Raw genomic sequence first — 13,201 nt, 5'->3', positions numbered from 1 at the left:
AAGCAGAGCAGAAAATTGCCTTTTTTCCTCTCTTCTAGATCACCTTTGGCAGCACTTGATGGATATGCTGCCTGCCATGCAGGTAAAGGTCTTGTGAGTAGTTATGTCCAGATCTTGGCATCCCAAAGGGAAAAATGGGCACAACAGCAAGCTATGAAACTAAAAGGAACCGTGTCTAGGAAGCTACCTTATGCCTTTTAAGTTTTCTACTTGTCATTCTCCTCAGCTTAGTCCTAGCCCTAACCGTAACCCTAAGCCTAGGCTAAGATTTCTGCCCTGAGTCCTGCTGGCCCCAAGTCGTCGCTAACACAACCTGAACCACTTTGGAGACAATGTGATTAAGTGACCTCATGCATGGTTGGTGGCGATCACCTATCTGGGTAAGCTTCAGTCATACAGGCACTGGTGTAAGGGACTCAAACATTACTTCTTTAGTAATGTGTGACAGGTAGCCAAGAAACAACATGGCAAAGGCAAAAAATAAATGGAAAGACAAGCAAACTCTGTGTCCTGGGCATCTTCTTGCTCTCAAGCACTTTCATAACAAACAAGAAAGGCTCTCTTTTTGTTTCACTCCCACTTTGCTATAAAAGACCTTTTTCTCATATTTCAGACATATGAAACCCTGTCAGGACAGACCTAGTAGTGAAGTCATCTAAAAACTCCTTTCCACAGGCATCCAATGCTGAGGAGAAGCGAGCATGCCAGCTATTCTCCCGTTTACTTGGTAGTCCTGATGGATGCACCTATGGCCAGTCCTACAAACACAACTGAACCCCTCTCAGCACTTTCTGATCCACACAGCTTATCCTGCGCTAGCACCAAGCTCACAGAAGTGGCTATGCTGCAACATCCCCTGCTCTCCAGTTCATCCTTGACGCCACTGAACAGACAGACAAAAATAACACCAGGACTGCTTGGAACATAGAATCACTAGGCTGGAAAAGACCTCTTGGATCATCAAGTCCAACTATTCCTATCTGCCACTAAACCATGTTCCTGAGCACCTTGTCTAACCGTCTTTTAAACACCTCCAGGGATGGTGACCACCACCTCTCTCGGCAGCCTCTGCCAGTGCCCCATGACTCTTTCTGTGAAAAATTCTTTTCTGATATCCAGTCTGAACCTCCCCTGACACAGCTTGAGGCCAGTTCTTCTTGTCCCATCACTTGGGAGAAGAGGCCAGCTCCCTCCTCTCCACAGCCTCCTTTCAGGTAGTCGTAGAGAGCGATAAGGTCTCCCCTCAGCCTCCTCTTCTCCAGGCTAAACAACTCCAGTTCTCTCAGCCGCTCCTCATAAGACTTGTTCTCCAGCCCCTTCACCAGCTTCATTGCTCTTCTCTGGACACGCTCCAGAGCCTCAACATCCTTCTTGGAGCAAGGGGCCCAGAACTGAACACAGCATTTGAGGTGTGGCCTCACCAGTGCCGAGTACAGAGGCAGACTAACCTCCCTGGACCTGCTGCCCACCTTGTTTCTGATACATGTCACTGTTGCTGCTGCCATATACTCTTCCTAATGGGAATACGTAGCACAAAACAAAACAAAACCTTTCAAAGGAGTATATAATCATGGAATGGTTTGGGTTGGAAGGGATCTTAAAAGATCATCCAGTTCCACCCCCCTGCCATGGGCAGGGACACCTCCCACTAGATCAGGCTGCCCAAGGGTCCATCCAACCTGGCCTTGAACACCTCCGGGGATGGGGCATCCACAGCTTCTCAGGGCAACCTGTGCCAGTGCCTCTCCACCTTCACAGTGAAAAGTTTCTTCCCAACAGCTCATCTAAATCTCCCCTCTTTCAGCTTAAAACCATTAACCCCTCATCCTGTGCCTCCGCTCCCTGATAAACAGCCCCCCCAGCTTTCCCCTTTAAGCACTGGAAGCTGCTCCGAGGTCTCCCCGGAGCCCTCTCTTCCCCAGGCTGAACCCCAGCTCTCAGCCTGTGCTCGCAGGGGACGCTCCAGCCCTCCGAGCGCTTTGGTGAGGGAAAAAAAAAAGGTCCATCCGAAGAAAACCAGCCCAGTCCCCAGCAAAATCCCAAAGGGTGTCACCGAGACACGTGTCGGGTCAGCGCTGCCCCGGGCGGGCTGCGGGGCGGCCGCGGATGTGAGCTCACGGCGCCGCCCCTTCCCCGCCGTGCCGGTTCCGCCGCCCGCAGCCCCGCCTCGCTCCGTCCCGGGGCTCGGCCCGCGCTCCCGGCTCCGCCAGGGCCGGCCGGGCCGCCACGGTGAGCGCTGGGCGAGCGGAGAGACACCCGGCACCCGCCGAGCCTCCGCAGGCCCGCGTCCCCCATGCCTGTCCCCCGCGTTCCCGCACACCCGCATCCGCACATTCCCGTCCCCTGCATCCCCGCATCCCCACATCCCCGTCCCTTCCATCCCCGCCCCCTGCATCCCCGCGTCCCCGTCCCCCATGTTCCGTGAATCCTCGTCCTCCGCGTCCCCGTCCCCGCATCCCCCCGCATCCCATCCCCCGCATCCCCTCATCCGCACGTCCCCGCCCCCCGCATCCCCTCATCCGCACATCCCCGTCCCCCGCATCCTCTCATCCGCACATCCCCGTCTCCTGCATCCCCGCATCCCCGTTCTCTGCATCCCCGGATCCCCATCCCTCGCATCCCCCGCATCCCAGTCCTCTGCATCCCCGCATCTCGGTCCTCTACGTCCCCGCATCCCCATTACATGCATCCTTGTCCCTCACATCCCCACATCCCTACATCCCTGTCCTCTGCATCCCGTCCCCCACATCCCCAGCATCCCCGCATCCCCATCTGGGTGGGAAGGGGGAACCATCCGTGGCGGTGGGGCAAGCTCGGGGCTGCGGGGAAGGGAGTGAAGCAGCAGCTGGTGTGAAATAACGCGTTGTTGTTGGGTTTCTTTCCCCCTCTCCACCCTGGCAGGCTGAAGTGGGAGAGCTTCAAGCGGAGGCAGAGCCATGGGGAACCAGCTGGCTGGCATCGCCCCCTCGCAGATCCTCTCGGTGGACAGCTACTTCTCCGACATCCACGACTTCGAGTATGACAAGAGCCTGGGCAGCACCCGCTTCTTCAAGGTCGCCCGTGCCAAGCACCGGGAAGGGCTGGTGGTTGTGAAGGTGTTCGCCATCCAGGACCCAACCTTACCCCTGACCAGCTACAAGCAGGAGCTGGAGGAGCTGAAGATAAGGTTGCACTCGGCGCAGAACTGCCTGCCCTTCCAGAAAGCTACCCTATCTGAAAAGGCTGCCATGCTTTTCCGACAGTATGTACGGGACAACCTCTACGATCGGATTAGCACCAGGCCCTTTCTGAACAACATCGAGAAAAGGTGGATCGCCTTCCAGATCCTTACCGCGGTGGACCAAGCTCACAAGTCTGGAGTCCGCCATGGGGACATTAAAACGGAGAACATCATGGTGACCAGCTGGAACTGGGTTCTGCTGACTGACTTTGCCAGTTTTAAACCAACTTACCTTCCTGAAGACAATCCTGCTGATTTCAATTATTTCTTTGACACATCCCGGAGGAGAACGTGTTACATCGCTCCCGAGCGCTTTGTTGATGGCAGTATGTTTGCTACGGAGCTGGAAAACATGCGAGACCCTTCAACTCCTTTGGTAGACTTGGCAAATAGCAATCAGCGAACGAGGAGGGGAGTTAAAACGTGCCATGGATATCTTTTCTGCAGGTACCTGGAACAATCAGGAGAGACCAGTGTGTTTGTTTCGTGGTAAAAAAAAGGCATTGTTGTGGTCAGGGTGGAGGAGAGCTTATTTGGGCGGGGTGGTGACTCTTTTTTTTACAGTGGGCTTAGAGAACAGCATGTGGAAAAACTTACTTATTTTAAGCATAAGATCCAACCCCAAACCTTTCATTCACAGACAGAGTACAGACACAATACAGTAAAGCTGCATAACATGAGTGTATCCCCGTGTTATCTGAGGAGGGAAATCACAAACTAGTCTGTTATGGCTCAACTCTGGCCTGGGATTCAAGCCACAGACCATCATCTCATGGCTGAGGTTCCAGGGACACATAGCATATACCTTATAGGTTGCAAGAGGAGGAACCAGTCAGTGGTTCACCTGAGGTTATTCAACTGCCTGGAGACTGAGCCAGCTTTCAGAGCAATTTAGCGGTATTGGCTTTAGAAGCCCCGTCTTGTTTCATTTTGCTCACAGGCAGGAAGTTGAATAACTAGATAAGGTCCTGTCGTAGTCCCACTTGCAAATATTTGGTGTAGACTGACTGTGGGAGCCTGTTTTTGACTTGTCTTGAGCAGCTTAAAAGTCGTAACTTTAGAGGGATTTTATTTTGTTTTATATTTCTTACCGGTTGTTTTAATTTACAAGCTGTTCTTAAGGCTAGACTTCCAGGACACTCCACTGATAAAGCAAGTTTGACCATTGGGAGCAAACTGTGGGAGTGAGAACTTTGAAGAGAATGTGTGTCATGTACACGGTGGGAGGGGGTTGTGTTTGGCAGTCTTGTTTTTCCCTACTATGCTTATGAATGAGTCTCAGTGAATGTACGCTGTGCCCAGCAATACTGTGAAATTAGAGGTTATTTTTTACTTTCTGTAAAAGTGCTGTTTAATTTTGACCTATTGCCCAATCCATGCTGGCTTACTAGCACTCTTCTTCCATGTGACAGTGTTGTGGATTCCTTTTCTGGTGGTATACTTTCCATCTGGCAGGTGGCTGAAGTCACTGCCTCATGTTTCCTAATTGTAAACTCCTCTGCCCTTGTCGTGTTTGAAATAAAATACTTCGGAGATATTTCAGGGATCAAGTGTAAAAGCCAGTTTTTGGAACTTGAGATACTTTCTCCTTTCTGCAAGTTAATTTGGCAGCTCATTTCCGTTATTTTTAATCGAGTGTCGCATGGGGTTCTTTGTTTTCTGCTTAGAGAAAGCAAAGTTAAATTGTCTGTTTGTAATCCTCTGACATATCTGACTTACTTTTTTTACCTTCGTTCCCCAGGCTGTGTAATAGCAGAGCTCTTCACAGAAGGTGTACCTTTGTTTGATTTATCTCAGCTTTTGGCTTACAGAAATGGCCTCTTTTTCCCTGATCAAGTCCTAAACAAAATTGAAGACCGCAGTATCAGAGAACTGGTAAGGATGGACCACAGCATTAGAACCATATTGTATGGTCTGTTTGTAGTTTATTTCACCTACTTTGGTGACAAAATTGCTTATTGTTTGGGTTTGGCTGGGTGGGATTTTTTTTGTATTGCAAATGTCTAAACCTTTATCTTTCTCTTCCTTCGTCTCTCCTACTTCTGTCTTTCTCAAGGTCACTCAGATGGTCCATCGTGAGCCAGATAACGTTTAGCAGCTGAAGATTATTGAAACAAAAACGTAACCATGCTTTTTCCCTGAAATATTTTTACACTTTCCTTCAGCCTTACATGGCCCAGTTTGCCAAGGAAACATTTGTATCGGCGGATGAACGTATATTGGTGCATACGTAAAGATCTGGACAAACATTCATTCACAATCTCTGTGGGCATGATCGCACAGAGAAAGCCGAGGGAGAGACAAAAGAGAATGGGCTGGTTATTCTCGTGTCTGTGATAACTTCCTGTTTACAGACCTCTCAAATATTGTGATTCAAAACTGGCTGCTTTGGAAATGGGAATTCTTCATTTAGCACCAAGATTAAGTGTAGAGATTCTTCTGGATCGTATTACTCCTTATCTATTACATTTCAGCAACAACTCTGTGCCTAGGGTAAGGGCAGAATCTGTGAGGACACTAACTAAAGTTCTCGCTCTCGTCAAAGAGGTGCCACGCAATGATATTAACATTTACCCAGAGTACATTCTGCCAGGCATTGCGCACTTGGCCCAGGATGAAGCCACCATCGTCAGACTTGCATATGCTGGTAAGAGGAAATTCAGTCAAAACTCAAAATTTTAGGCTTTTCTGTATTTCTTTAACTGTTTTCTCTGCTCAAAATCGTCACATAGCTTGCTGTTCCCGTTTTAGTAAATCTCCCCAGAAATCACTGCAGGTAAAGACACCTGTATTCACTTCAGCTAACTGGTGCAGGTGGTGGCAGCAATTTAATAATAAATGGGTTGACTTATACTAACAGATGAGTATGCTAACAGATCTGTACCCAGAGGAAATAATTACGTGTTAAATAGTTAACAAAATGTGTTTGCTTTCTGCTAGATGGATTAACTATTTTTACAATTAGCATTCATTCTTCTCTGCAGTTCTGCATGTAAAAGCAGTTTGCAGAGTGTGTACGTGTGCTAGAGCCAGGAAGTAGAGTGCAGCGGGTCTGCCCGCAGCTAAAGTAAGAGTTCAGTTTAGAGCCTAATGCTCAGGGAAGCAGTCCTGGCTTTATTTTCTGAATGAGCAAGGGCATAGCAAAGAAAAGCACTTGTCCAAGCAGTCCCTGTCTAGCTAAGTGAGTGAACAGGACTTTCTCAGCTTGTCCACCATTTACTGCTTTTATTAATTTATCTTAATTGACATTTCATTAGCTCAGATTGGTTAGTTCAGTTGATTAAACTGAATAAATATGAAACACACTTGAAGCATTAGTGTGTCGCTGTTTCAGTTATTCTCCCGCAAAATGAAATTTGATATTCAGGGGCTGAAATTTCATTATTTGGTATGTAATAGGCTGGCTTATACCACAGCAGATGTTTTCTTCATGTATTAATCCACATATGAGTTCTATCTGGTTTAGGAAGAAGCTTTACAGTCATGCCCATATTTGATATTTACTATAAACCCTTATTTGCTGTGACTAGCACTTATTTTAAGTGTGTCATTTTGGTTTTAGTTTGTTGGATTTTTTTTTAAATGCAGAATTCAGTTGGGAGTGTTCCAGGTGATATTTTAATTTTATTTACTAAGTAAGTTGATGAAACTAGTTATTGAAGATTATGTGTAGCTAATGACTAGAACCAATTGTTGTTGGTCACCTTGATCTTCTGCATTTAGGACTTTATGAAAGAACCATTTATTATGCCTCACTTTTATTTGTGGATTAGCAAGAAAACCTTTCGAATCTTGTAAAATTGTAGTCTATTCATAATCAATTTTTAAATGAGCTAATATACTGCTGAACTTGTTAAATAAGCTGAAATGGAAGAAACAAAATGCAGTCTCCTTTTCTACAGCTGCAGAAAGGCTACAGGTCTCGGTACCCTATAGAATCCGGTTGCATCTGCTTACAGAAAGGTTCTCTCTCTGTTCAGTGGTTTGGCTTAATTATCAAATGCAATACAGCCAGAATATTTTCTAAATTTGAAAAGGTTATTTGAACTATAGATAGTTAAACCTTAGTTTCAAATAGTTTTTCTTTTAAGAAAACAATTTAAGTTTCAAATAAATATATGCATGTATATATACTTAAAGGTAGTTACCTGAGTTAACTTGTATTACTGCAGCACACTTTTTGTAAGTGGTCAGAATGGTGAGTTACGGGATTTGATCTGGGCTGTGGACAGGCTCCATCGGCATGCTGCTGTTGTCTTGAACAACACTCAGAATAGCTGCTGAAGCGGGACTTCTGCCACAATGAGATTATTCCTTTACCAGCAGTGGCCTGGCTAACCCATATGATATAGAATCATAGAATAATTTGGGTTGGAAGGGACCTTAAAGATCATCTAGTTCCAACCCCCTAGCCAGAATTGCTTCAGCAGCTTCCAGACAGTGCAAAACAGTGCCAAATTGCATGCACAGATATGGAAACAATTGTTCTAAATGTGGAATCCAGCCCTCAAGGGTAATGCTATTGTTATTCCCTAGGATACATATCCTGATGTGGCAGTTTGTCATTGTTGTTTTGTTGCAGCCTACCATGTGAGCATATTAGTTAATTCATGTTAATTTGCCTTTAAGTTCTATCAGGTTATTTTTTCATTAACCTGAGATTAGGTGGCATTCAGGGGTAGTTCAAGAAGACTGAAATTAGTCCTTGTTACTCTTGATATCCTTACATTTCTTCCGCTAGTTTACATGACAAAAGTACTGTGTGATTTGATGTACACGGTAGCTTTGCTGTGGTCAGAGTCAACAGAAGTGGGTTGGCCGGAGCATGTTGTGTTAATTTCAATCCCATTTGCTTATCATGACTGGTATTGTCAGTGGTTATAACCTCTCATCAGAAGGATCATCAGATTGATGTAATTGGCAGAGTAAAACCATTCTTAACCAAAATCTTTTCCTTTGCAGAAAACATAGCATTGCTGGCAGAAACAGCTCTGAGATTTCTGGAGTTAGTACAGCTGAAAAATCTGAACATGGAAAATGAACCAAGTAGTGAAGAAACAGATGAAACATCTCACCCTAGTGATAACTATGACACAGGTAATGTCACTTCTACTTACCTTGCCTGCTTATAATAGCAAATTTTGGGCTAAAGCTCCTGGTTAGCACTGATCTTCCTCATCTCTTAAAGTTGCGTCTTCCTATGAAATGAGGAGAATGCTTTGCCTTGACCACTATCAAAGTGTGCGTTACCACTTCCTGCAGGAACTTCTCTTCTGAACATTGTGAAGGACAAAAAAAAAAGCATATAAATCAGCACACTTTTCTTCTCCAGAAGTTCTTGAGGTGTTCTTGACTGTGGTGCTGGCTGCTGGGTTTCATATCCAGCTTCACTCACTCCCGTAAACAAGTCAGCTGCAAAAATATGGCTGTATTCCAAATGCCACTTCCATTGAAGTGGCGGGCAGAGTTAGCTTTGAAAAACTTGTCAAATTTTAGCATAGTCATTGTACTGTATTTTCCAGTTGTTCTTCCTTTACACTTCTCATGCCAGGCAAATTCTTTTTGCCTGAAGATACTGAATATATGGATGCCGTTGGGCAGTAACACTGCTATCTGTGCTGTTGTAACTGTAGCACAGAAAATGAGTTAAAATCCTAAGGATGGGTTTTCTTTTTCTTTCCCTTGGGAAAGCGGTATAGTAATAAGTGACCTATGTGTCAGCCTTTTAGTGATGCATAGCTTTCCGAAACAATGCCAGGGAGGTCTTCCAAGCTGGGAAGGGTTTGTGGTTAAAATGGAAATCCCCCTGCAAAACGGGAACAACAGCTGAAATTTTTGTGCTACACTTGTTTGAGAATCTTCCTTGTACACTTTCAGTAATAGCCAGTGCATTAAGATTCCTGTTATTTCAATTTAATAGAAATAAATTTTTAGTTGCATCATGGAATAGAAGCCATGGGCAAGGTCATCTTCAAATTGTTTTTGTCAGTACCTTTAGGGTAACTCCTAGTGTTTAATGAAATTGGAAGAGCTTACTTTGTTTATACCTCTCTGCATCCTTAATGAAGCCACTACATGTACATAACTAAAAATATACTCTTGATCTGTTGTCAGTTCACAAGTTTTGAAACTGATAGTCAAATAAGCATATCAAACCAGAATTGCTTCGAAGCGTTTTTACTGTTGTAACATTGCTGCTGAGTCATTCTGGTGCTTCTTCATATCTGCTTTAAGTCTCTATATAATGAACTGGATCATCTTAGTTGAACTCATGACAAGTTTAGAATACATTGGTCTGGTAAGAATGTCTCACATTTCTATTGTCTTTGGCTTTGCCACCACTTCATGCTTAGTCTGAAGTCTTTGGTAAGCCAGTAGTTGGAATTGTTGAGGTTCTGTTGCATTGCCCACCTTACTGAGGGAAGTGTCCTTCAGGATGGCCTATCAGTGTAACTCCTTTAGCTGCAGGTAGTACACATGCACATATTGTTACTCACCAACCCAAATTTTCATCCTGTTGTCCCCTGCAGAATTGCAAGCCTTGCATGAAATGGTCCAGCAGAAGGTTGTGACTCTGCTTAGTGACCCAGAGAATATTGTGAAACAAACACTGATGGAAAATGGGATAACACGTCTCTGTATCTTTTTTGGACGTCAGAAAGCTAATGATGTTCTTCTGTCTCACATGATCACTTTCTTAAATGATAAGAATGACTGGCATCTTCGAGGAGCTTTCTTTGACAGCATTGTTGGTAAGTGTCTCGTTTCGGCCAGAGCAGAGGGATAATAATGTAAATAGATTAGTTTCTGCTTATCCTGGAAACTGTTAACAGTCATATAAAAGTCCCTTCTTATAAGGATTTCCGTAATTTATAGGAAAAGACTTTTCTGAATTCTTTGGTATAAGTGTTTCTTCAGGGAGTGAAAATGGAACAATATAAATACAAATATATTTTTCTTTTAGTCTAAATATTTCATACAAATGAGACTGAAGAAGTCTAGGTTATATTAACATAAAAATAGAAACTTCAAATGCTTTTTTTTTTTTGAGTCTTTGCTAAAGCCATTGACTTCAAAAGCTAAATTATGATAAGTAAATACTAAGATTTCTGCAAGCTGTCCTGTGCCTGCATCACTTCATGTGTGTGCATGTCCCATTAACTTGAGGAGACCCACTCATACAAGGTGTGGGTCCCATACCCACTCAATGATGAAAACTCAGCATTGGTATAGGGTAAAGTTACAATTGGAAAAAATTTTGTAGTGCCTTAAAACCTCACTCAAAGATTCCTGTCAGCTTAGAAAACAATTTAAACTATCTTACCATTGATGACATCAGCTGTTAAGTATATATAATGTTTCTGTATGTTGGGAACTATTCCACGTGTCAGTTCCTGAGAGTCAGCGCTCAGGATTTGTGGGTCAAGAAAATTTTCCTATTGCAGTACCTAGGGGGAAAAATAGTACTTCAGGTGAATGTCAAAAGAAATGAACATGATGAAACATCCAGCAGGGCTATTATGGCAGGCATATATGACTGGAACCCACAAAATGCTGTTCTGGCAATCCCTACAAAGATGTGATGGTGATAACTTATCAGAATTTGTTTAGAAGAAGCAATGGGGTAGCCAAAGTGCAGGTTACAGCGCCCTTACTTCTTGCAAAAGAGAGATGTGGGGCAATTAAGAGTAAAAAAAAAAATAAGTAATTTTTTACATTTTTTAACTCGCCCAGTAGCTGTTCAAAACCTCCACAGAAGAATTTGGATAAACTTCAAAATTTGTTTTTGTTTTTTTTTTTACACTGTTTTACTTAAAGCTTTTGCACATCTGTAAAACTGAGCTCTCTAACTCATGTTTAAGTGTATGCAGGCATGGCAAATAATTTGAGACTATTTAACTAAGCAGTAAATCTTGCAGCCAGGCTGGAAGAGTTTTAGAAGATGGTTCTGAAAGTTGCTTTTTGACCATCGGTGAATCTTCTTTTGTGGCTCAGTGAATGTGTGTTATAGACTTTCCTTGCTGATAATTAGTCTGGTATCCAGTTCAGTCTTTTCAGGAGTCTGGATGATACTCAGATTACTGTCTCTGTTAAGTTAAAAGACAAAATCCTGCTAACAGCATCTTTCATTGTCGCTCCCTTGTTCTTTCCATGTACAAATGCAAGCATGCATCCCCACCCCTTGAGAGCACCGCTGGTTTAGCCTTCCTGTTTCAGACTTCTGCTGGCCAGCTGTGTGCTGACATCTAAGCCTGGCATCTGGAAGGACCTCTACAGGCACAGGGATCTGCTTTTATCAGTTTTCAGAATATTCATCTAATTTTGAATGGAAAGCAGCTTCCTTTTCCTATAATGACTAATAATAATCTGTTTTGAGATATCTCTGTGAGATTCCAACTTTAAACTTTGGTGAGGAAGGGCAAGGAAGAGCTACTTTAGATTTTTATGTCATCTTTTTATATTTCAGGAGTTGCTGCTTATGTTGGCTGGCAAAGCTCATCAATACTGAAACCTCTGCTTCAGCAAGGTCTCAGTGATGCCGAAGAATTTGTCATATATAAAGCTCTCAATGCTCTTACCTGTATGTGCCAGTTGGGGCTCTTGCAAAAACCCCATATTTATGAGTTTGCTTGTGATATTGGTAAGTTGGAATACTGGAGAATACTTTGTTTTCCTAGTCAGTTGTAAACAAGTCTTAGTATTACATAAAGCTTCACCATCAGCTTAACTGTCAAATATGCACACTTAATAGTGCTGTTTTTGAATCTACACAAAATTGTGTTAATGAACTGTTGCTAGGTGAACCGTGTTAGTGCTCAGAACTCTGAAATAATAATTTTGGTGGAGCAAATTGGAAGCACCTTCTCTGATTTTATGTAGGACAACAGCAAACAACACTTAGTCCAAAGACTCTGTGCTTTAAGATCTTTCCTTGTTCTTCATGCCAACCTCTTATAAAGAAAAGCTTCTGGTTGCTTCTGGAAGTTGATCAGGCAAATAACTTGCAAACTCCTACCGATCAGCCTTTGAGGAATGGGGGAATTCAGTCCTTCAGACAATACACAATCCTTTCTCATTCTGTTTCTAACACCATAAAACTCGATTTTAATTCAGTAGAACCTTGAATAGAGTGTTGGTCTCTCCTTCCTCGTCAGGCTTAGCAGTTTAATTTAGATGTGCCCGAGATTTACCAGCTATTTACAGAAAAGAAAATATCAACTGATCTTTTGAGATGTATGCTGCTTCTTCCTAATGTTGTGGCTTTTCAAAGGCACTCAGAATTTGGGGCAGATGATCTGTGATTATATCTCATGACTACAGTACCGTGATTGCAATTTCTTAAAACCCACATTATTGAGATGGGCTTCTGAGTCTGATAGTCTTACAATGTAAGTAGTGACTGCTCAAGGAAAAGAGATGAAGAAAGAAGAAATAAAGTATTTATTTATTTAGAAAAAAAAAAATCTCTGGTGTTAGGATTCCCCATAATTGTCTAGAACAAGGCTAACGTTTAGTTTAGGATTAGTCTGCTTTGCAAATTTGGAGTTGATAGGTAGGGATTGAAATTAATAAATAGGAGAAATGTGCTTTTTTGGCAACATCAAGAAAGCTGAGCAGCATGGACAGAGTGAAGTCCATGAAATAATATTCTCAATATGGCTATTTTAACCTTGGTGCTTTGCAGTAGGGAAGGCTCAGTTTGGAGGTAATTCTAGGGGAGGGAAATGGCATCACAGGCTGCCATATATAAGATGATCCTTTCTCTTTAATGTGATTCATTTACTTTAACAGCCTAATTTTCTTTCAGCACCTTTCCTGTGTCATCCTAATCTCTGGATACGTTATGGTGCAGTTGGATTTATCACAGTGGTAGCACAGTATTTGAATATTGCTGATGTCTACTGCAAGTTAATGCCATACCTCCATCCTTTTATCACACAACCAATAATACAGGTAATTCTTCAAGTAATATTAATATGA

At 43.2% G+C, this 13,201-nt stretch overlaps 1 protein-coding gene across 1 annotated transcript; it reads left to right on the top strand.

Moving 5' to 3' along the window:
* The first annotated feature begins 2,103 nt into the window (after positions 1-2,103).
* Positions 2,104-13,201, top strand: PIK3R4 (phosphoinositide-3-kinase regulatory subunit 4). Its single transcript, XM_054059009.1, is given in 12 exon segments — positions 2,104-2,229; positions 2,902-3,629; positions 3,631-3,667; positions 4,962-5,095; positions 5,277-5,304; positions 5,307-5,327; positions 5,330-5,577; positions 5,579-5,867; positions 8,183-8,317; positions 9,751-9,972; positions 11,688-11,861; positions 13,029-13,201. Coding segments are annotated over 11 exon segments (2,154 nt in total). The 5' UTR covers positions 2,104-2,229; positions 2,902-2,936.

This window comes from Cuculus canorus, chromosome 2, assembly GCF_017976375.1.
Source record: "Cuculus canorus isolate bCucCan1 chromosome 2, bCucCan1.pri, whole genome shotgun sequence".
NCBI classification, from domain to species: Eukaryota; Metazoa; Chordata; class Aves; order Cuculiformes; family Cuculidae; genus Cuculus; species Cuculus canorus.
The sequence above is the reverse complement of the archived record's forward strand: the minus strand, read 5'-3'. Positions and strand labels throughout refer to the sequence as shown.